The sequence below is a fragment of the Megascapheus bottae genome, chromosome 4 (genome assembly GCF_031878675.1).
Source record: "Megascapheus bottae isolate mThoBot1 chromosome 4, mThoBot2.hap1, whole genome shotgun sequence".
In the NCBI taxonomy this organism is placed as follows: domain Eukaryota; kingdom Metazoa; phylum Chordata; class Mammalia; order Rodentia; family Geomyidae; genus Megascapheus; species Megascapheus bottae.
In genome coordinates this window covers 12,763,075-12,788,438 of record NC_143512.1, presented here as the reverse complement: position 1 = coordinate 12,788,438, position 25,364 = coordinate 12,763,075, and the positions used below count along the sequence as shown (strand labels likewise).

Here is a 25,364-nt window from a genome sequence, read left to right as displayed (position 1 = left end):
GACAGGGGGGAGGGGGGAGAGGAGAAGCTTCTTCCTCCTGCTGTTCCTCTCCTTTCCCGGGATCAGCAGCTGCGGTGGCCGCGAGTATCTCCACAGCATCTCCGGCTCCGCGTGCGAACCATGCTGACTGACGGCGGAGGCGGAGGCAGCTCCTTCGAGGAGGACTTGGACTCGGTGGCTCCCCGATCCGCCCCAGCCGGGGCCTCGGAGCCGCCTCCGCCGGGAGGGGTCGGGTTGGGGATCCGTACTGTGAGGCTCTTTGGGGAGGCCGGGTCCGCGCCGGGAGTCGGTGGCGGCGGTGGCGGCGGCGGTGCTGGAGGAGGAGACGCAGCGCTGGATTTCAAGTTGGCGGCTGCCGTACTGAGGACGGGAGGTGGTGCCTCTGGCAGCGACGAGGACGAGGTGTCCGAGGTACGGTCCCTGTACCCACCACTTCTCACACCCCGGGTGGCGTGAACTCTCTTGGGGCGAGCACACGGCTTGGGGCCACCCTCGCGCTTTCCGGGTGCAGTCGTTCCGTGACAGCGATGGGCTCCATGGCGGCACTGGCAGCCGTGCGGGCCTAGTGAATGCTCAGCTCACTCGGCAGCCGGCGCCCGCAGCGGGACGGGTTCCCGTCACCGTCCTGTAAGACCCACAATAGAGAGCTCTGTGGTCTCTGCGCTTCGCGCGGGAACCGGGACTACTCGGGCTCCCTCCCGCCCACCCGCTTTGGAACTGGGGGAGGGCGGGGTCTTGCCAGAGTCCCTGCCCGTGGTACTGAGAGAGACAGATAGGGACGGACACTGAGAGGTAGCTCATTTTTTTTTTTTTTAACACACTGTATGCCTCACTCCTAAATGGAAAGATGCATTTATTTGCCTCCGCCTTACATAAATACCTTGCCTACGTATTTGAGTAGAGCTTGTTTTTCTCTCTGTAGTGTGAGGCAGATGAGTTTTAAGGTGCTCTTAGTGTGTGTGTGTGTGGTTTTTTTTTTTTTAAACTCTGAAACATCACGTGACTGTAGCTCCTGGGACATTTGGTGAAGTTAGACAGGAAAAGGAAGTTTCAGCTCTCAGTTTTGAAATAGCTGGATAATTGAGCTCTCGAGGTTTTTAGGCTTTGGAGAAAGTGAGCCACCCTATGGACACCTTTTCTTTTGCAGAGAGGAAGGTAAATGATCAGTTCTTGGTTTAACTCTCATATGTGTAATGACCTGTACTCAACTTTAGATCTGAGTCACCTTCGGTGTTAGGCATCATCCTTTTCGTCTTTAAGAAAAAAGAGGGATTATACAGAGTTAATTTTATGCAGTGTATATGCATGAGTGTATACAATGTATGTTTTGTATATACTGTATACACACACATTGATACACATACTTTCCCCCTTACCTATGGCTAAGGTTTAGTAACGTCCTTTGATCATTGTTTTTGTTTGTTTGTTTGTTTGGGGCTTTTTTTTGCCAGTCATGGGGACTGAACTTAGGGCCTGAGCACTGTCCTTGGGCTTTCTCAAGGCTCTACCATTTGAGCCACAGCACCACTCCCAGCTTTTTTCTATGTATGTGGTACCGAGGAATTGAACCCGGGTTTTCCTGCAAGCTAGGCAAGCACTCTACCACTAGGCCGAAATTCCCTGCCCTCTGTGATTGTTTTAACTGCTCAAAGTTTTTTGTGTTTGTTTTTTTTTTTTTCCTTTCCTGTTTTGGTTCTAAGGTGTCTGGTTTATCCCTGATGGCCAATTACTTCAACCTCTGGTCTTGGTGCAAAAGTGCAGGACTTTCTCATTGTTTACTAAATCTTGAATTTGAAATAAATATGTAATGTGGGTTGCAGAATGGTGTACTGTTTTGTCTTCCTAGGTCTGAACAGTTCAGACTTTCCTATCTTCTGACCCCCAACATTTTGTTTTGGAAAAAAAAGTGGTTAGATTATAAAGGGGGTAGAATCTTTTGAATGCCTATAACTGTGAATTTCACTGTAAGAGAAGTAACTTCTAATTCAAGGTGGGACACAAATTTTATTTGAATAGGAATTACAGGGAGAGTCAGGAGCTCTCTGACTCAGATTTGTGGAAGGCTTCTTCCTATCAGAGAAACTTGTTGTGAGATGAACCTAGACTTTTATCCAGAAAGATTAGTGTTTTTGTTTGAAACTTGCAAGGGGGAAAGTGGCCTAAACCAAGGGAGTCCTCTTGATTTTGGGGGGCCAGTTTTACATAATTGTCATGAGTGAGCTATATATACAATATATTAGTATTTAATTTTTCCAAGAAGTACTAATTGTCTCAAATAAAAAAAAATCATCAGTCCCTATTCTCTGTTGCTCTCTTTCACTCTGTGTCTCTCTCTCCTCTCACCTCATTTGGAATCATTAAACTGTATGTGTATAATGGGCAAAACTGTGAGCACAATTTATACCTTTTGTGGTTATTTTTCAACTTTTAACGTAGCAGTCATATATTTATCGTTCTTATATCCAGTTAGTATTTAACCTTACATTTTAGTGTACTTTTTTTTTTGTACCAAAAGAAGATTGTATTAACCTCAAGCTTTTATTTTGTTGTTGTTGTTGTTTTCTTTTACTTTTGGGGGCTTGAACTCTGGGCCTGGGTACTATCCCTGAGCTCTTCAGCTCAAGTTTACCACCCTACTCCTTGAACCACAGCCCCATTTCCTGTTTCCTAGTGATTTATTAGAGATCAGAGTCCCAACGTTTATGGTGCTGGGGCTGGCTTTGAATTGAGATCTTCATATCTCAGCTTCTTGAGTAGCTAGGGTTACAGGCGTGAGCCACTACACCTAGCTTTTTTTTTTTTGTACTGGGGTTTGAATTCACTTGGCTTGGCTTATGCTTTACCATTTGAGCCATATCTCTAACCTGTTTTTTTTTTTTATTTGTCAGTCATGGGGCTTGAACTCTGGGCATGCCGTTCAGCTTACCACATTGAGCTACAGTGCCACTTTCATTTTCTGGTGGTTAATTGGAGATGAGTCTCTCAGACTTTTCCTGTGGGGCTGGCTTAGAACTGTCATCTTCAGATCTCAGCCTTCTGAGTAGCTGGGATTACGGATGTGAGCCACTTGGCTGGGCTTTGGTTGTAGTTTTAGAGTGAAGAGTCTCTTCTTCCTCAATGGACAGGATCAGGAGAGAAATGACTAAGAAAAGTAAATACTAATGAATTTCTTTGTTGGTCAAGACAAAACACCTTTTAACTTGAGAAAAAGTTGTTTTAGCATATTTAAAATAAATATACTAGAAATATTGATCTCTGTTGTTTTAAACTTTGGGACAAATGCCTGTTTTGAATTGAATTTCTTTAGGCATATGAACAGCATGATTCTTTCTGGGCTGGGGGTTTGGCCTAGTGATTGAGTGCTTGCCTAGCATGCACAAAGTCCTGGGTTGGATTTCTCAGTACCACATACATAGAAAAAAGCTGGAAATGGTATTGTGGCTCACGTGGAAGAATTTTAGCCCAAGGACAGTGCTCAGGCTCTGAGTTAAAGTCCCAGGACTGGCCAAAAAAAAAAAAAGATTATTCAAAATAGAAATCATGTTAAAAATTCCCTTCCAGGGGGGTTGGTGGTGGGTGGGGGGGAGGGTAATGGGTACCAAGACATGTGAAAGGGTATCAATGTATGTGAATTAATGCACCTTCTATCTGGCAAATATCATGTAACCCTTTTATTAATTACAATAAAAAATATGAAAAAATTCCCTTCCAAAATTCAGTTTTTAAGCGTTAATTTTAGTAGTTTTATTTATTTATTTATTTATTTATTTATTCATTTATTTTTGCCAGTCCTGGGCCTGAGCACTGTCCTTGGACTTTCTCAAGGCTAGAGCTCTACCACTTGAGCTTCAGCACCACTTTTGGCTTTTTTCTATGTATGTGGTACTGAGGAATCGAACCCAGGTCTTCGTGCATGCTAGGCAAGCACTCAACTACTAGGCTAAACTCCCGGCCCCTAGTCTTATTTTTGAAAAGCAAGTTGGAAGCTGGGTGTGGTGGCTCATGCCTGAAATCCTAGTTACTCAGGAGGCTGAGATCTAGGGACCAAAGTTCAAAGCCAGCCCGAGCACAAAAGAACCTAAGACTTTTTTTTTTTTTCTTTGCCAGTCCTGGGCCTTGAGCTCAAGGCCTAAGCACTGTCCTTGGGCTTTCTCAAGGGTAGAACTCTAACACTTGAGCCACAGTACCACTACCAGCTTTTTTCTATATATGTTGTACCAAGGAATTGAACCCAGGTCTTCGTGCATGCTAGACAAGCATTCTACCGCTAGGCCAAACTCCTGGCCCAAGAACCTGAGACTTTTATTTCCAATTAACTTCTAGAAAATGGGAAGTGGGGGACCGGGAGTTTGGCCTAGTGGTTAAAGTGCTTGCCTAGCATGCATGAAGACCCAGGTTCGATTCCTCGGTACCACATACATAGAAAAAAAGCCAGAAGTAGTGTTGAGGCTCAAGTGGTAGAGCTCTAGCCTTGAGCAAGTCCAAGGACAGTGCTCAGGCCCTGAGCTCAAGCCAGGACTGGCAAAAAAAAAAAAAAAAAAAAAGAAAGAAAATGGGAAGTGGGGCTTGGCTGGAGGGTAGGGAGGTGGCCTTGAGCTGAAGAGCTAAGGAACCAAGCCCAAGCCAAGTTCAAGCTCCATGACTCACAAAGAAAAAAAAAAGGCAAGTTGGAAGAAAAGACATTGTGAGACCTATGATTTTAATTTTTTTTATCATGTAAATATGCATATAGTACATGGTATATATGTGTGACACTTTAAAAAATTATTATAAAACTAGTATAACGTGATGGTGAAAAATTGAAATAGATGGTAGAGGCAAGATAGAAAGTGGAAGTCCTTTTCCCATCCCATCCAACCCTTTAACACTTACTTCTCAAGATAGCTGGTACTAAATATTTTCTGTCAGCAAATTCCCTAGGCTTATATATAAATTCATGTATGCTTGTGTACAGGCTTAGTATATATACTTTAGAGATCAAATTAGCAAAGCTTAGCTTTGTATTTTACTTAGGTTTCTTTTTTTTTGAGAATGTTCCATATTTGCAGTTACATAAAATAAATTGAATACAGCTTGAAATCATAGCAAAAGCTTTGTAGAGCTATTTTTCCTTCTTGAAATTACTTTTACAGTCAAAAGCCCAGATATTTCACTCTGATGTTTCTACAGTAGCAAAGGAGCTGTGTAATTTTCTTTAGGGTTATTTATGATCTGTACATATGTGCAGGGTTTCTGAGTAGTAATTTATTAACATTTTGAGCTGGATATTTCCTTCTTATGAGAGTTTTTTTTTTCCCTAGGCATTAGCAACATCTCTGGGCCATAACCACTAGCCATTAGAACAATGCCAAATTGTGATAGTCCCAAGTTCTTCAGACCTTAAAGTATGTCTCGTGGGAACAAAATCACTCTTAGTTGGTCCAGAGGCTTCTCTAGAGACTGTTCTTGTCAAGCATAGCAATTTTGTCACAAATACTCTATATTCAAACTTCAGGTAAACAAGTTGAGTCACCGCTTTTAATAGTATCTTGGGGCTTTAACTCAACCTGAACAAGAGAGAAAGACAGTTTAATGTAAAAGCAGTGTGTACTGCTGTAAATTTTCTATGGTAAATTTACCATTTTTGGATAACTTAAAAACACAGTTATTTTTCAAAAAGGTGTTATATGGAGACTTTCAGTTTGTTCAAGTTAGAAGGGGTCTATAAATTTCCAATAGACACAAAATAGGAAATATAACTATATTCTGTTGAGCAGGCTTTTGAAACATTTGGAGTGTTTTAAAAATGTTTAAGAAAAAGTTACATGTTATTACTGTAACTACTGTAACAATTTGTTACATACTATAAGAGTATCAACTTGGCACAAACTTCATTTTGATGTTTTCTGGTTGGTTTGTTGTTTTTTTTTTTTTGGTTGCTATTATTTAACACATTTTCAATGAGTGATAACATTTATAGTCTACAAATCAAAACAATATAAGGGTGGATAAGGAAGTCTTTTTTTTAAGACAATCTCAATCTGTCTGTAGCCCAGCCTGGCTTTGAACTCTGGATCCTACTGACTCAGTCTTCTAGTCTCAATTCCATTCTGGCTGTAATATATCCAGCCTTCTATGCTTTTAATCTCATATATACTTTTATTTTTGTGGGGGAGGGTTCAATTGCAGGACTTGAACTCAGAGCTTGGGTGCTGTGCCTGAGCTCTTTTGCTTAAGGCTAGTATTCTACCATTTGGAGCCACAGCTACACTTCTGGGTTTTGAGTGGTTAATTGTAGATAAGAGTCTCATGAGGACTTTTTTGCCTGGACTGGTTTTGAACTGTGATCCTCAGATCTCAGCCTTCTGAGTAGCTAGGATTACAGGCGTGAGCTACTGTACTTGGCTCCTAGCTATCTTTAAAATTTCTTTATGAAATTATTATTATTATTATTTATTATTATTATTATTACTTTTGCCAGTTCTGGGGCTTGAATTCAGGGCCTGGGCACTGTCCTTGGGCTTTTTCAAGGCTAGTGCTCTATCACTTGAGCATCCACACCACTTTTAGCTTTTTCTGTGCATGTCCTACTGAGGAATCAAACCCAGGGCTTCGTGCATGCTAAGCAAGCACCATCCTGCTAGGCCATATTCCCAGCCCCGATGAAAATATTTTTGTGTGTATGTGCTGGTAGGGATTCAACTCAAGGCCTCCCACTTGTTAAAAGACTCTTTATTACTGAGTCATATAAATATATGTATGCATATAAAATTTTATATATTATATTATTTATTATGTATAAAATATTTTATATATGTGTATATATCTATATATTTTTCACCCCTCTTGTCACACAAAAGGTATTCATGTGAGGGGTTCTGTGTGTGTTACTTTGGAGTTCATATTTAGAGTCTAGTACTTGCTAGGCTGATGCACTATCACTAGAGCCATACCTCCAATCCTACTTTTTTTTTTTTGCCAGTCCTGGTGCTTGAACTCAGGGCCTGAGCACTGTCCTTGGGCTTTCTCAAGGCTAGAGCTCTACCACTAGAGCCATAGTACCAGTTTCAGTTTTTTCTATGTATGTGGTACCAAGGAGTTAAACACTGGTTTTCCTGCATGCTAAGCAAGCACTCTACCACTAGGCCAAACTTCTGACCCCCCAACCCTACTTTTTGCTGGTTATTTTGGAGATGGAGTCCAATTTCTACCCAGGCTGGCATTGAACTTGCTATAGCCAGTGGCTCCTGTCTTTGTGTGAGATTCTAAATGGCAAGTTTGTGAAGTGCTTACATTTTTGAAAAATAGAAGGAAGGTGTGGTTTAGTGGTAAATGGTTGCTTAGTGGTAGAATGGTTGCTGGGAATGTGATCTAGTGGTAGAGTGCTTGCCTAGCATGCATGAAACCCTGGGTTTGATTCCTCAGTATCACATAAACAGAAAAGGCCAGAAATGGCACTATGGCTTGAGGGGTAGATTGCTAGTCTTGAGCAAAAGAAGCTCAGGGACAGTGCCTAGGCCCTGAATTCAAGCCCCAGGACTGATCCCTTTCTACCCCCCCCCCCCTAAAAAAAATGTACAAGACTATGGTTTCAATTTCTAGCAATGTGTAAAATAAAAACAAAATTGAAGCATGGAAATAAATTTAATATTCCTTTCTGAGACTGTCTGGTAACAAAAAGATGATGGACTACTGAAAATCTTCTGGCTTCCTCATTCAGTGACAGTTAAGATAAATATATTGCTAAAGGAAAGCAAAGTTTCTTTTTCTCTTTTTTGGTGGGTCATGGGGATTGAACTCTGTGCCTGGGCGCTGTACCTGAGCTCTTCAGCTCAAGGCTACCACCCTATCCCTTGAGCCACAGCATCACTTTCGGTTTTCTAGTGATTAATTGGAGATAAAAATCTCACAGACTTTCTATTGCTCGGGCTGGCTTTGAACCTTGATCCTCAGATCTCAGCCTCCCTAGTAGCTAGGATTACAGGTGTGAGTCACCTCGTAAAGTGGTTTTTAAAAAGTCTTATTTAGAGTTGGCAAACAAGAAAAACAATTACATCTACCTTTTTTTTTCTGTGTGATCTTGAAGAAAACCAGAGTTAAAGGAAATATTAATATTTGATCACTTTGCCTTCTCCTGTTGCTTGTTTATATAGAGTCATGGAATCTTAGTAATAATCCTGTCTCATCTCCTTTTAGGTAACTGCTATCATATATTGAATGTGTACTATATGCTAGTAACATACTAGATTCTGTCATTATTTTATCTAATGATTCCAACACTCCTTTGAGGTAAGTATTATCTACATTTTTTTTTTTTTTTGGTCTTTTTTGGTACTGGGGATCGAACCCAGGACATTGCACTTGGTAGGCAAGTGCTTTGCCACTGAGCTACATCCCAGCCCAATATTTAATTAAAAAAATTTTTTTTTGGCCAGTCTTGGGGCTTGAACTCAGGGCCTGAGCAGTGTCCTCGGCTTCTTCCTCAAGGCTAGCGCTCTGCCACTTGAGCCACAGCACCACTTCCTATCTACATTTTTATAGATATATAAATGAAGACTCAGAGTAATGACAATAATTCTAAGCAAAGAAACAAGACTCAAATGACTAGTGCTTGGTAAAACTAGGATTAGTAGCCAGTACAGAATTCAGGGCTTATGCTGTCTTATTTCTTCCCATTAAGAAACAGTTTTTGGTTACAAAACAAAAAACCCAGAATTACTGCATAGTCCCTGTTAAAGCTTTCACAAATCTAAAGTGAAGAAAAAGTCAAGACAAGGTGATTTCCCCACCCCCCAATTTTTTTTTTTTTTAAATTTTGGAGCTAACCTTTTCCTACTTTAACAAAAGGAATTTAGAAAGTAACTGTGAATATAGAGCATGGTTGTAATGATACTTGCCATTAGCACTTAGAAAATTGAAGCAAGAGGGTTATGAGTTAGAGACTAGCTAGCCTTGGTTAGCAAGTTCCAGGCTAGCTTCAATTACATGGTAAGACCCTGTCTTAAAAAAAATCCCAAACAAAACAAAACAGAAAAAACACCCAAAAACCTGGGCTGGGAGTTTGGCCTAGTGTTAGAGTGCTTGCCTAGCATGCACGAAGACCCAGGTTTGATTCCTCCATACCACATACAGAGGAAAAAAAAAAGCTGAAAGTGGTGTTGAGGCTCAAGTGGTAGAGCTCTAGCCTTGAGAAAGTCCAAGGACAGTGCTCAGGCCCTGAGCTCAAGACCAGGACTGGCAAAACAAAACAACAACAAAAACACATAAAAAAAACCTGAGGTTATTGTACTTACCTGACATGCATGAAGGACTGAATTCAAAACCCTAGTACTAACACAGGAACAGAAGAATCTGTACATGAAAAATACCAAGTTGAAAACTTTATAAGAAAGCAGGGTAAAGCTTCATTGCACTGCTGAATGCATATTAGAACTAGAAAAAAAAGGGCCGGGAGTTTGGCCTAGTGGTAGAGTGCTTGCCTAGCATGCACAAAGACCCGGGTTCAATTCCTTGGTACCCCATACATAGAAAAAAGCCAGAGATGGTGCTGAGGCTCAAGTGGTAGAGCTCTAACCTTGAGAAAGTCCAAGGACAGTGCTCAGGCCCTGAGCTCAAGCTCATGACTGGCAAAAAAAAAAAAAAGAACTAGAAAAAAAAGTCATCTGATTCCTATTATACTTACCATTACTTCTGAAATCATCTTGCTATCTTTTTTTCTGATGCCTTATATAAAAGAACTAAATCAGTAGCTTAAATAGTATATAATCCATACTTGACTTTGTTAGAAAACCTTTGTATTTTTAATAAATTGGCGATAGCCAATCAGCATAGTAAGAAGGTATACTTTTGAGTGCCAGGGGGTGTAGGCTGAGTAATATTCTAAGGTAATTTTGTAGTTGATCTTGGAAAGTTCAGACATTTTATTCATTTTTTAATGAAATAATTTATTAACATTGATTTTTACATCATATTTCAAATGATGTGTTTAACAAGTGTTCAAGAAGGAATCTATATACAAGATTAGATTTTAGAACATAATCAAAATTAGGCTGAGGGTTTGTATGTCATAGATACATATTAATCTATGTAATAAAACATTATGTCTATAGAGTCATAAGTTTTTATGTCTATGTAGTTGTGTTTATATTTCCAGGACCATGTCCATAGCATTGGGTATGCAAATATTGAGTCCTTGCTCTTGTACTGTTTGAATTTAATAGCCACATATTAAGGATACCAGGCGCCTTTTGTTCTTTTGGTCTTGATGATTTGCTCTAGATTCATCCACTTCCCTGCAAATGCCATTATTTTATCTTGTCTGTTGGCTATGTAGAATTCCATTGTGTGTGTGTGTGTGTGTGTGTGTGTGTGTGTGTGTGTGTATCACATTTTTTTGTATCTATTCAGCTGCAGTAGGGCATCTGGATTGTTTCCATCACCTGGCTATTGTGAATAGTGCAGAGATGAACATAGCTGAGCAGATGTCCTTATCATATCTTGGGTTATGGTGTTCAGGATAGATGCCCAGGAGTGGTATGGCGGGATATAAGGAAGGTCAATTTTCAGTTCTTTAAGAAACTTCCACACTACTTTCCAGAGTGGTTGAACTAGTTTACAATCTCACCAGCAGTGCAGTAGGGTTCCTTTTTCTCCACAACCTTGTCAGCATCTGTCATTGTCTGAGTTCAAAATCTTGGCCATTCTTGTTGGGGTAAGGTGGTATCTTAGGGTTGTTTTTATTTGCCTTTCCTTTATGACCATGGATGATGAACATTCTCTTATATGCTTTTCTGCCATTTTAATCTCTTCTTCTGATAAGTCTCTCTTTAGTTCCCTTGCCCATTTAGTGAATGGTTTATTGGGTTTGGGGGGAATTAGTTTCTTGAGTTCCCTGTAGATACTGGATATCAAGCATTTGTCAGATATATTGTTGGTGAATATCTTTTCCCAGTTGGTTGGCTGTCTCTCTACTTTTGCGACTATGTTTTTATCTGTACAGGAACTTTATTTTTAGGTAGTCCCATTTATTGAGTCTCTTTCCAATCTGTTGTGACCCTGGGATTTTGTTCAGGAATCTTTTGCCTGTGCCTATGAGTTCCAGTGTTTCTCCTACTTTATCATGTAGCAGTTTCATGGTTTCCGGTCTGATGTTGAGGTCTTTGATCCACTTTGAGTTAATGCTTGTGCATGGCGAAAGGCTAGGGTCAATTTTTAGTTTTCTGCAGGTGGCTGCCCAGTTTTGCCAGCACCAATAATTGAATAGGCTATGTTTGTTCCACTGTACATCTTTGGCTCCTTTGTCAAATACAAGTTGACTATAGGTATGTGGTTCTATTTCTGGATCTTCTATTCTGTTCCACTGATCTTCTGGTCTGTTTTTGTGTCAATACCAAGCGGTTTTTGTTATTATGGCTCTATAGTAGAGTTTGAAGTCTGTTATTGTAATACCACCTGCATTGCTCTTTTTGCCTAGAAATGTTTTGGCTCTTCTAGGTCTTTTCTTGTTTCATATGAACCTTTGGATTGTATCTTCTATTTCAGTAAAGAATGTCTTTGGGATTTTGATGGGGATTGCGTTGAATTTGTATATCAGTTTTGGCAGTATAGCCATTTGCACTCGGTTGGTCCTCCCTCGCCATTCAGGCTAGTCTTAAACTCAGATTTCTTTCTGTTCAGCCTCCCCAGTGCTGGGATTATAGGCTCAGGCCAGCGTATTGGCTGTTTTTGTTTGTTGTAAGTAATGCTGCTAACAACACAGATGTATAAATATGTATGTGAGATCTTGTATTCCACTCTTTTTTCCCCCATTTTTTTTTGTATATATAGCCATAGGAGTATTGTTTTGCTACCTTTTTTTTTTTTTTTTGATGCCAGTCTTTGGGGTTTGAACTCTGGGCTAGAGTCCTGTTCCTGAACTTTGTTCTCAAGGCGTGTGCTCTACCACACAAGCCACAGCTTCACTTTTGGCTTTTTGGGTAGTTAATTGGAGATAGAGTGTCATGGACTTTACTGTCTGGGCTGGCTTCAAACCACAATCCTCAGATTTTAGCTTCCTGAGTAGCTAGGATTACAGGCATGAGCCACCTTTGCCCAGCTACATGAGTTGTTTTGTGTATTTGTAATTATACTGTCTTCTATAGCAGCTGTACAATTTTATCTTCCTATCAGCAAAACTAAGTTTTTTCATGCTCTAGCCAACATTTACTTGCATATTACTACTACTATTTGCTTGCTAGGCTAGTGTGATACTGCTAAACCAAGCCTCTAGTCCCTCCCCTCTCACCCTTTTTTTTTCATTTTTTATTTTTAGGAGAGAGTATCACTTCCTACCTGGGCATATGCTGGAGCCGGGATCTACCTTTTTAGGCTTTATGGTGTTACTTTGGATCACATGCATGTGCTATCATGTTCCCCTTCTCCCTATGGAGCTCAGGCATTTAGTTTTCTTTCCAAACTGGCCTAGTACCAAGTTCCTCCTATTTTCAGCCTTCCATGTAACTAAGAATGCCACTATTTCTAGTTGGGGGTTGAGAAGGGGTCTGGAGGCTTTAAACTGCAATCTTCCCATTCTTAACCTCCCAAATAGCTAGGATTATAGGCATAAACCACTGGCACCTAGCCTGTTTTTTTGTTTTTGTTTTTGTTTTTAATGACGTTATTTTAATGAATTTGAAATAATATCTCACACCTTTAATTTTTATTTCCCTCATGATTAGTGATAAACATCTTTTTATGTACTTGTTGGCCATTTATCTTTGTCTAAATCCTTTGCACATTTTTTGTTTTTTGTTAGTGGTACTGAGGTTTGCATTCAGGGCACCTTGTGTTTGCTAAGCAAATGCTTTGTCATTTGAGCCATGCCTAAATGTATGTTTGTTTTGTCTGTAGTGGGGCTTAAACTCAGACTGGGCAGTATCCCTTAGCTCTTCAGCTCAAGGCTACGGCCCTACCCCTTGAGCCACAGCACCACCTCTTGTTTTCTGGTGGTTAATTGGAGGTAAGAGTCTCACTGATTTTAGTGCCCTGGCTGTTTTTTTTTAATTAAAGAATTTATTAACATTGATTTTTACATCATATTTCAAATGACATGTTTAACAAACAAGTGTTCAGGAAGGGAATCTCTATATACAATCACTGGCACTTAGTTTTTAGAACATAATCAAAATTAGGCTAAGGGTTTGTATATCGTAGGTACATATTATTTTATGAAATAAATCATCATATCTATAGAGTCATAGGTTTTTATGTCTGTATAGTTGTGTTTATATTTCCAATACCATGTCCATAGCATTGGGTATGCAAATACTGAGTTCTTACTCTTGTACTGTTTGGATCTAATAGTCACATATTAAGGATACCATGCCCCTTCTGTTCCTTTGGTCTTGACTTGTCTCACTCAACATGATTCCCTCTAGATTCATCTACTTCCTTGCAAATGCCATTATCCTGGCTGGTTTTGAACTCAGTCTCTTGAGTAGTGTTCTTCCCTAAGAGTTTTATACTTTTCCTCTTAAACTTATGCCTTTGATTCATTTTGAGTCTCTCTCTCTCTCTTTCTCTCTCTTTCCCTCTTTCTTCCCTTCCTTCCTTCCTTCCTTCCTTCCTTCCTTCCTTCCTCCCTCCCCCCCTCCCTCCCTCCTTCCCTCCTACCCTTCCTTCCCCCATCTCTTTCCTCTCTTTCTTTCTTTCTTTCTTTCTTTTTTTTTTTTTGCCAGTCCTTGGCTTGGGCTCAGGGCTTGAGCACTGTCCTTGGACTTTCTCAAGGCTAGAGCTCTACCACTTGAGCCTCAGCACCACTTCCCGGCTTTTTTCTATGTATGTGGTACCGAGGAATCGAACCCGGGTCTTCATGCATGCTAGGCAAGCACTTTAACCACTAGGCCAAACTCTAGGCCCTCTTTCTTTCTTTTTTGTTTCTATTTATTTTTGTCTGCTGTGAGACTTGAACCCTGGGCTCTTCAGCTCAAGGCTACCACCCTACTCCTTGGCCTGGGTGTTGTCCCTGAGCTCTTCAGCTCAAAGCTATTGCCCTACCCCTTGAGCCACAGCACTACTTCTGGTTTTCTAGTGATTAATTAGAGATAAGAATCTCAGGGACTTTCTAGTGCTGGGGCTGGCTTTGAGCAGTGATCCTTAGATCTCAGCCTCCTGAGTAGCTAGGATTAGTGGCATGAGCCACCCTACCCGGTTCAGTGTATGTTATACAGGTTTGTAGCCTAAAAGCAATAGCTACATACAACAGCCTCCGTGTGTAATAAGCTATAGCATATGCTGGGCTTAACATAAGTACATACTATCATGTTCACACAAAAGAAAATTTCCTAAGGCATATTTCTCAGAATTATCCCCACTGTTATATAATACATGACTATGTATCCATATGAAATATTTATTTATTTATTATAACTATGATATTTTATTCATTTCTTACTAAGTATATATATATATATTTTTTTTTGCCAGTCTTGGGCTTGGGTTCAGGGCCTGAGCACTGTCCTTGGACTTTCTCAAGGCTAGAACTCTACCACTTGAGCCTCAGCACCATTTCCATCTTTTTTCTATGTATGTGGTACCGAGGAATCGAACCCGGGTGTTCGTGAATGCTAGGCAAGCACTCTACCACTAGGCCAAACTCCTGGCCCCATATGAAATATTTATATATGAAAAGTGAATTAAGATAGAAAAACAGATTTGTCTCTTTATTTATTTATTTTTGGCCAGTCCTGAGGTTGAACTCAGGGCCTGAGCACTGCACTATCATTGGGCTTTCTCAGGGCTAGAGCTCTACCAGTTAAGACACAGTGTCATTTCCAGCTTTTTCTCTGTATGTGATACTGAGGAATCAAACCCTGGTCTTCATGCATGCTAGATGAGCACTCTATTAGGCTTGATTCCTGGACCCAGAGTCTCTTAAATTTTATGTGAATTTTAACATTGCTCTTTATATGATTGTGCCAAAATGTTGTTTGGAATTGTTAGACATTGTGTTGAGCCTGTAGATCAATTGGGGTAAGAACAAGTTTTAATACAAGCCCTATGTAAGCTTGAATTTGACAATATTACGAAAGCATTTAGGGAACTAGGAATATGGCTTAGTGGTAGGGTGCTTGTCTAGCGTGCATTAAGCCCTGAGTTGGATTCCACAATACCACAACACCATATAAACAGAAAAGGCTGAAAGTAGCACTGTGGCTCAAGTAGTAGAATGCTAGCCTTAACCAAAAGAAGCTCAGGGACAGTGCCCAGGCCCTGAGTTCAAGCCCCACAACAGACAAAAACAATAACAACAACAAAAAACCGAACAACAACTTAATATATTGATTGAATGCTAGGATTTTTTTTTTTTTTTGGCCAGTCCTGGGGCTTGAACTCAGTGCTTGGGTAAACAAAAGTGTCCTTGGACACTTTTTGCTCAAGGATACCATTCTGCCGCTTGAGCCGCAGCACCTCTTCTGGCTTTTTCTGGGTATGTGGTACCGAGGAAGCGAATCCAGGTGCCAGGTTTCATGCATGCGAGGCAGGCACTCTGCCACTAGGCAACACTCCCTGCTGGGCTAGGGATTTTTCTTCTCCCCCTCCCCCCAACCCCCCCACTCCCCCTCTTGGTTAGACATGAGTTCAGTTTTAGAAACGCTAACTCAGAAACGCTAACTCAGCTTGGTACAGTGGCTCATGCCTGTAATCTTAGCTACTAGGACGCTGAGATCTGAGGATCGAGGTTCAAAGCCAGCCTGGGCACTAAAGTCCATGAGACTCTTATCTCCAATTAGCCACCAGAAAACCGGAAATGGCACTGTGGCTCAAGGAGTAGGACGATAATCTTGAGCTGAAGAGCTCAGGGACTGTGCCCAGGCCCAGAGTTCAAGTCCCACAACCGACCAAAAAAAAAAAAAAAGCTAACGCAGTATGGACCGAACCTAGATAAATGAACACAACCATTCCTTTCTTTCCTTTTTCATTCTTTGTCTCTTTCCTTTTTCATTCTTTGTTTTGAGACAAAGACTTTCAAGGTAGCAAAAGCTGGCCTCATACTTGCAATTCTCCTCTCTCCAGAGTAGCTGGGATTACAGGTATTCACCACTGTGCCTGGTTCCCTTCTTCTTCTTCTCCTTCTCCTTCTCCTTCTCCTTCTCCTTCTCCTTCTCCTCCTCCTCCTCCTCCTCCTCCTCCTTCTTCTGTGCCTGGTTCCTTTCTTCTTCTTCCTCTTCTTCTTCCTCTTCCTCTTCCTCCTCCTCCTCCTCCTCCTCCTCCTCCTCCTCCTCCTCCTCCTCCTCCTCTTCTTCTTCTTCTTCTTCTTCTTCTTCTTCTTCCTCTTCTTCCTCTTCTTCCTCCTCCTCCTCCTTCTTTTTTTAAATAAGGAAACATTATTTTCCTAGCGTTTGAAAGAAGGTTGTAGATGTTGTACATCTTTATCCATAACTACTTCAGTATATTTATAGGACCACAGTATATTTATTAAAATGTGAATATTTCTAAATGATAGAGCTGAAGAGCTCAGGAACAGTGCCCAACTTGACTTCAAGCCCCATAACCAACACATACACTTAAAAAGAAAATTTCTAAATGAAATTATGGTGTTTTCTGACGTATTTTCAAGTTCTCAATTTTTAAAGTAGAAATTTATCCACAAATTGTAGAAATTACTCTTTAAATATGTAATGTGTTTGTTTTAAGTATACTCAAATGTTGTTTGGCTATCACCACTATCCATTTAAAACATGGCACCCCCTCAGGGGGCAAAAAAAAAAAGAAAACCTATACTCATTAGCAGTCATTTCCCATTCTCCCCTTTCTCTAGTCCTTGGTAATTACCAGTCTGCTTTCTGTCTTTTTGCAGTTGCCTGGTCTGGGTACATTTCTAGAGTAGTATACTACGTGTTTGTCTCTCTCTCTCTCATAGGGTACCATTATTGTAGCTGGGATTATAAATGTGCACCACTGTGCTTGAATAGGATGTGGTCTTTCTGTCTTCAGGTTTTTACCTGGTTTGCACATAAACAGAACAGTACCATTTATGGCCTTTTGTGTTTGGCTTTTAAAAAAAATTATGCAGTATTTTCAGGGTTTCTAACATATGGTACCATTTATCAGTACTTCATTGAAATAATTTTATGGTATTTTGTTCAGTTAATAATACTTAGGTTAGTTGTATAGTTGGTTATTATGATTAATGTTATAGACTTTCATCTAACATTAGCATATATTTTCACTTCCCTTGGGTATATGCTTAGGACGGTTGTTGCTATGCTATATGGTAACTTTATAGGGAACTGCAACAGCTGTACCATGTTACAGCAATATTGTCTTCTAAATTTGTTGTTGGTGGTGGTGGTGAGGCTTGAACTCAGGGCCTGAGTGCTGTCTCTAAACTCTTCAGCTCAAGGCTAGCACTTTGCCACTTTGAGCCACAGTGAGGCTTCCAGTTTTCTGGTGGTTAGTTGGAGATAAGAGTCTCGAACTTATGTGCCCAGGCTGGTGTTGAACCATGATCTTCAAATCTCAACCTCCTAAGCAGGATTACACCTGTGCCTGGCTAGCTTCTAAATTGTTGTAGTTTTAGCTCCTACGTTTACATCTTTAATATGTTTTGAGGTTTGGTTTTGTTTTTGTTGGTGCTGGGGCTTTAACTCAGGGCCTGGGCTCTGTCCTTGAGCCTCTGTGCTCAAAGCTAGTGCTTTACCACTTGAGCCACAGTGCTACTTTTGGCTTTTTTTCTGTTTATGTGGTACTGAGGCATCCAACCCAGAATTTTATGCTTGCTAGGCGAGTACTCCCCCACTAAGCCACATTCCTAGCCCCAGGTTTTGGTTTTTGTATTTGGTGTTGGGTCTAGGCTTGAACTCAGGGCCTGGGTGCTGTCCCTGAAGTTTGTACTCTAGGATAGCACTCAACCACTTGAGCTATGGCTCTGCTTCCAGCTTTTTGGTGATTAATTGGGAGATAAGAGTCTCAGAGACTTTCTTGCCTGATGTAGCTTTGAACCATGATCCTCATATTTCAAAACTCCTGAGTGCAGGCATGAGGCATCTGGTGCCTGACAAAGCTAATTTTAAATAGGTGAGGTAGCAGTCCACCCTTTTGATTACAGGTAGTCAAGTTTTGTTAGCATTTTTTGTTGAAACAACTATATATATTTTCCTGTTGAAGTACCTTGGTGCTCCTTGAAAAATCATTTGAAAAGTTTAATTTTTGGATTATATTCTGTCTTATTGTCTTATATTCTGTCTTATTGTTCTTTTTGTCTTTTTTTTTGTTTTGGTCATGGGACTTGAACTCTGGGCATGGGCGCTGTCCCTGAGCTCTTCAGCTCCAGGCTACCACCCTATCTCTTTGAGCCACAGTGCCACTTCCAGTTTTTGGTGGTTAATTGGGATAAGAGTTTCATGGACTTAGTGCCCAGGCTGGCTTTGAACTTGGATCCTCAGATCTCAGCCTCTTGAGTTGCTAGGATTACAGGCATGGGCCACTTCATTTGTCTTTTTATGCTACTTTATACTGTAGCTTTTAGTAGTAAGTTTTGAAATTGGGAAGTTCTCTGACTTAATTATTTTTCAGGATTGTTTTGGCTGTTCTAGGATATGTTCTCATTCTCTTTATCTGGTTTTCAGATGTGAAATAGGGATTATTTAATAAATACAAAATATAAAATAATTACTTCTCTTCCACTCCACCAATAACACTGTAGTTTTTGAAGTTTCTTTTCTGTATATGCTAAAAATGACTGGAAATTCCTATTATTAAATCTGAGGTTTACTGTCATTTTTAGAAGATTGGGTTGACATAGTTATTAGTGGTTTCTCTGTGTGTGTTTCCTCCCTGGCAAAGCCTGGTGATATATGTTTGAGAGGGCATTTAAAAAAAAGAGGAAATGGTTGGTTTGGATAGGTGTAGTCTGAGTACATCTATTGTAAACTATAGTTCCTAAGAAGAATATGGCTAGAATTTCCATTTTCTTAGGACAGTAGGAATAATATGAACAAGATATAGAATGGTAAATAGTTTTTGCAGCTGTCATCTTCTAGCAACTGCTTATAAGGTCTTAATTAAAAAATTAAGTAATACAATTTACCTGAGACACCAAGTCGTCATTTTTTTTTGCCAGTCCTGGGGCTTGAACTCAGAGCCTAAACACTGTCCTTAGGCTTTCTCAGGCTAGAGCTGTGCCACTTGAGCCCAGCACTACTTCCAGCTTTTACTTCCAGCTTTTTCTATGTATGTGGTACTGAGGAATTGAACCTAGGTCTTAGGTTCTAGGTGAGCACTCTACCACTAGGACAAACTTACAGCTCCCCAAGTCAGTCTTAATCATTTGTGTGATGAATAGAAATTGTGTGATTAATAAATATTGTATGTCACTGCCCAAATGATCTTAATCATTAGGTTTCTATTCATTTTGACTGTGAACAATGAAAGCCTATACCATTTCTAAAGTACCTATTTTACTTGAAAGTTGACAAGTCACAAAGAAAGACTTAAATTATTTATTTCTTTTTAGTTTGAAGAAACCATTATTTAAGACCATAACTCAGCTGATAGATTTGGCCTATTCCTATCCTCCCAACAGAATAATATTCTGTCATTGGTACTTAATACTGTTTTTGTTATCCACTAGTTATTGACCTGTTGAAATTCACTCTTTCTCCACAGAAGAAAGTCAGTTTAGTGACTTCTTCATGAACTCATATCTTACATATTAGTATTATATGATTGTATATCTATAATCTCAACACTTGGGAAGATCTTGAGTTCCAGGTCAGCCTCGGTAACGTGGTGAGACCTTGTCTTAAGAAATGTGGTTGAGCTGGGTACCAGTGGCTCACGCCTGTAGTCCTAAAGATCTGAGGATTGCAGTTTAAAGCCAGCCCTTGTATGAAAGTCTATGAGACTCTTATCTTCAGTTAACCACCAGAAAACTGGAAGTGGTGCTGAGGCTCAAATGGTACCCTTGAGCTGAAGAGTTTAGGGACAGCACCCAGGCCTGTAGTTCAAGCCCCACAACCAAAAAAAAAGAAATGTTGAAATCAACAAATGGTCAAAGGGGCCATAAAAGAGACATCTCAGAAAAAGTAAGAATAACAAAGACATGGGAAAATGCGCAACTTCCCTGGGCCATATGCAAATCATAATAACTTTTGAGGTTCTATCTCACCCGCTTGATTGGCTAACATAAAGAATTTGAAAAACAACAAACGTTAGGCATGTGGGAAAAAAGGAACCCTGTTGCACTTAGTGGGAATGTAAACTAGGTACAATCACTCTGGAAGATATTTGGAGATTCCTCAAAAAAAAAAACCTAGATCTTCCCTATGACCCAGTCATATAACTCTTGGATGTCTACCCAGATCACTACAAGTCAGTAAAGACACTAGTATCCATGTTCATTGCTGTAATATTCACAATAGCTAAGCTATGGAAATAGCCCAGATGCCCTACAACTGTTGAGTTGATCAATAAAATGTGGTATACATACATAATGGAATCTTACTTATTTGAATAAGATAATGTCTTTTTCAGGGAAGTGGATGGACCTAGAACAAATCATCCTAAGTGAGGTAAACCAAGCACTGAGAGACAAATGGAACATGTTTTCTCTCACAGGGAAGCTCAATTTAAAAAATTACTGATATATAATAATCTATGATAATCTGTGCTGTACTCTAGAAAGTCACTCATAGACTAAAGGAGGATACCCTTAGGGGAGGAACACAAAGGCATAACTTATCTCAACATTTAAAATATTGTTTATTGAAGAAAACTCCAGGAAGTTGAAACAATGTTTTTTATTGGTAGTGTTGGTGGTGATGATGTTTGTTTTTGCTTTTATTCTTTTAGGAGAAGTAAAATGGGCACACAGAAAGGGAAGGGTGAAGGATGAATAAATGTAATCATGCTGTCAAGTATTCACTTTGTGGGAAATGACTTATATAACTTGTGGTCAGGGATGCAAGGAGGAAACTAGCAGAATGCAAAGGAAAGGGTGACTTTGGCCAGCAAATAAATATACTAAGTTGTGAAATGGCAACCCTCTGTACACCTTAATAATAATAATAATAAAAGTTGTTTTAAAAAATGTGGTTAAGAGGTTGAAGGTATGGCTTAAGTAGTAGAATGCCTGCCTAGCAAGTACAAGGCCCTAAGTTCAAAGCTGAATGTTGCCAAGGAAAAGGAAAAACACAGCTTGGTCCTGGCACAAAAACAGGCCCAGAGATCAGTGATACAGACAAGACTCAAAAATAAAGCTATATACTAAACAATCATCTGATATTCGACAAAGTAGCCAAAAATATACACTAAAAAAAAAAAATAGAATTGGGGCTGGGAGTTTGGCCTAGTGGTAGAGTGCTTGCCTAGCGTGCACAAAGACCCGGGCTCAATTCCTTGGTACCACATATATAGAAAAAAAAAGAAGCCAGGAGTGGTGCTATGGCTCAAGTGGTAGAGTTCTAGCCTTGAGAAAGCCCAAGGACAGTGCTCAGGCCCTGAGTTCAAGCCCCAGTACTGGCAAAAAAAAAAAAAAAAAAAAAAGATAGCCTCTTCATAATTGTTGTTGGCAAAACTGGACATTCATATGCAGGAAACTAAAACTGGATCCTTGTTTGTCATCATACACCAGTATCAACTCAAAGTGGATCAAAGACTTCAACATCAAGCTAGAAATTGTGAAACTACTGTAAGATGGAGTGGGAGAAACATTAGAATTTATAGGCATAGGCAGGAACTTTTTGGAATGAATCCAGAGGCACAGCAAATAGGAGAGAGACTTAACAAATGGGAATACATCAAACTGGATTATATAAAAATAAAAAGTTTCTGTTCAGCAAAGGATATAACTATGTCCTGAATTTGAAAGAGTTACTAAATTAGAAAGATCTCTAGCAGCAGTACATTCAACAAAGACCTAATAGCTAAAATACACAAGGAGCTCAAGAAATTAAGTGCCCCCCCCAAAAAAACCCTAATCAATAAATGAGCAAAGAAGCTAAAGAGAGACTTAGAAGATGTAAGAATGGTAAATGAACACATGAGGAAATGTTTAACATCCCTGGATAAAGGAAGTGCAAATCAAAACAGCATTGAGATTCCATCTCACCCCAGTTAGACTGGTCAACAAGAATTTGAGCTCTATGTCTGGGACCCATAGAGTACTTACCTAGCATGCTCGAAGCCGTGGTAGCACATACACAGAAAAAGCCGAAAGTGGTGCTGTGGCTCAAGTGGTAGAGCGCTAGCCTTGAGAAAGCTTAAGGACAGCTCCTAGGCATTGAGTTCAAGCCCCAGGACCAGCAAAAAAGAAAAAAAAAAGAATTTTTGAGCTATAACCAATTATGTCAGGAAATGCGGTGTGAAAAAGAAACCGTACTGCACTTTTGGTGGGAATGAATGTAAACTAGTACAACTACTCTGGATGGGGATTTGGAGATTTCTCAAAAAACTAAATGTTAAGTGGGGAGATGATCAAGGTTTAATGTCAGTCATGGCAGGGAAGGAATTCCGTGAGACTCTTTAAGTCCAGTTAAATACTAAAAAGCCAGAAGTGGAGCTGTGGCTTGAGTGGTAGACCACTAGCCTTGAGCAAAAAAAAAAAAAATAAGAAAAAGAAAAAAAACCTCAGGAACAGTACTCAGGCCCTGAGTTCAAGCCTTAACACTGGTTTAAAAACAAGCAAGCAAGGAAACAAACAAACAGAAAACCAAAACAAAAAGCAAAACTAAACATAACACTTCTATGATCTAGCTTCGTGGGCATTTATCTACCCAAGACATGCACATCCATGGTTATTGCTGCGCTGTTCACATTAGCTAAGTTATGGAAACAGCCCAGATGTCCTACAATAGTGGTTGGTATACACAAAGGAGTTTCACTTAGAAACAATAATATTTAATCTGTGGGAAAATGGATGGACCTAGAACAAATCATGTTAAGTGAGGCAAGCCAAGCTCAGAGAGACAAACAAGCAGTGCATGTTTTCTCTCAGATGTGAAAGCTTGATCTAAAACACATCTGAACATGATAACTTATACAAGCCTCTGTTCATGTACACACAAAGAATAAAGGAGGAGAAGCCCGAAGGTAGAACTTGGAATATCTAAAATACTATTTTTGATAATGAGTTCCATGGGGCTGGGAATTTGGCCTAGCCTAGTGGTAGAGTGCTTGCCTAGCATGCACAAAGACCCAGGTTCGATACCACATACATAGAAAACGCTGGAAATGATGCTGTGGCTGAAGTGTTAGAGTGCTAGCCTTGAGGAAAGCCTAAGGACAGAGCTCAGGCCCTGAGTTCAAGCCCCAGGATTGGCAAAAATGAATGAATGAATGGATGAATGAATGAATTCCATGAAATAGAAACATGTTTGTTGTTATAGTTGGTGTTGTTTGTTTTTGTTTTGTTTTTCTAGGGAATAAAAGGGAGGGTGTAAAATAGAGTCATAAAGGATGAACAAAAGCAGTCATGGTATTCAATAAATACTAGGCACTGATGGCTCACTCCTGTAAAGCTAGTAACTCAGAAGGCTGAGATCTGATCAAGTGGGTAGAGTGCCAGCCTTGAAGAAGAGAAGCTCAGGGACAGTGCCGAGGCCCTGAGTTCAAGCCCCAGTTCCAGCACCAAAACAATTTGTGAGCAAGGACAGAATGGGGATTTAGGGAAAGTGAAGAATAATTATCTAATAATTGTATTCATTATCTGACTTATGGAATTATAACCTCTCTGTGCAATACCTTATAATTACAACAAAATTACATAAAAAGCAAAAATCTTTCAGAGGAAATGAGGACAAAAACATGAGAAAGGGTGCAAGAAGTAATGCACCTACTACCTGACAAATGTAATTAACCCCTCTACATTATCCCAACATTAAAAAAAAAAAAATCTTTCAGAGGCTAGAGTGTTTAAGGATTCTGATTTAGGGAAAAAAGAATTCTGATAAGAGTAGGATTTTTTTTTAATTTTTTAAAATTTTTTTTGCCAGTCTTGGGCTTGGGCTCAAGGCCTGAGCATTGTCTTTGGACTTTCTCAAGGCTAGCTCTCTACCCACTTAAGCCTTAGTACCACTTCTGCCTTTTTTCTGTGTATGTGGTACTGAGGAATCGAACCCTGGTCTTTGTGCATGCTAGGCAAGCACCCTACCACTAAGCCAAACGCCTGGCCCCGGTAGGATTTTTTAATTTAAATTCTACTTATTAAGCTTTTTGCTAGACTTTGGAATTGCAAAGTTTTTTTTTGTTGTTGTTGTTTTGTTTTTTTTTCTGTTCCTGGGGCTCAAATCATGGTCTGGGCACGGTCCTTCGACACTTTTTGCTCAAGGGTAACGCTCTGCCACTTGAGCCACAGTGTCACTCCAAGCTATTTCCATGCATGTGGTACCAAGGAATCGAACCCAGGGCTTCATGCTAAGCAAGCATTCTATCATTAGGCTTTTTTTTTTTTTTGCCAGTTCTGAGGCAGGAACTCAGGATCTGGGTACTGTTCCTGAGCTTCTTTGCTTAAGACTAGCACTCTACCACTTGAGTCACAGTCACAGTGCCACATCCTTGTTTTTTGTTTTTTGTTTTTTTCCTGTTTATGTGCTATTGAGAAATATGAATCCAGGGCTTCATGCATGCTAGGCAAGCATTCTACCGCTAAGCCATCTTCCTAACCCCAGTAATGAGGTTTGAACTGGGGCCTTGAGCTTGCTTAGCAGATACCCTACAATTTTTAGATACTCCATACCCCAGTGTTTGTATACTTTTTTGTTTTGTTTTTTTCAGTTGTGGGGCTTGAACTCTGGCCTGGGTGTTGTCCCTGAGCTCTTCAACTCAAGGCTACCTCACTATTCCCTGAGCCACAGCACAGCACCACTTCTGGTTTCTGGTGGCTAATTAGAGATAAGAGTCTCCTTTTTTAATTCCCTGGGCTGGCTTTGAATGATGATCCTCAGATCTCAGCTTCCTAAGTAACTAGAATTACAGGTATAAGCCATGTGCCCAGTCAATGTATTCTTAAAGATACTTTTTCAGGAATATGAACATGTCAAGAATGAGAAAATAAGGGTAAACTATTGAAATTTATTTACTCTTCTAAGATTATATTTATGAGTTATATCCATTGCATACTTTATTTACATCATCTAGATTACAGTTCAGTTGGAGTCTGAGATACCACATTCAGTGTATGGATCATTGGTTTGTGTTAGTTAGATGATCTTGATGAAAGTTGATATTTGAGTGTATTATTTCAGGCCTAGATGGTCTTTTAGAATTAATTAGGCTTCAACGCATGGATTGCAATTCTATGCTCATTTTAGCAAAACCATCCTGTTCTATTTTATAAACTCTTCAAGAGTGTCTTGCTTTAGGGTCTTTGACACTTGTAATTCTGTCAGAAGTATTCTTCTCTTAGC

At 39.9% G+C, this 25,364-nt stretch overlaps 1 protein-coding gene across 2 annotated transcripts in view; it reads left to right on the top strand.

Moving 5' to 3' along the window:
• The window catches only part of Ankhd1 (ankyrin repeat and KH domain containing 1), a 135,363-nt gene continuing 109,999 nt past the window's right edge, over nt 1-25,364 (top strand). For both annotated transcript variants that reach the window (XM_090331395.1, XM_090331394.1), the window contains exon 1: nt 1-411. In XM_090331395.1, the coding sequence (XP_090187521.1) occupies nt 121-411 (291 nt within the window). In that variant the 5' untranslated portion in view covers nt 1-120. The remainder of the gene's footprint in view (nt 412-25,364) is intronic.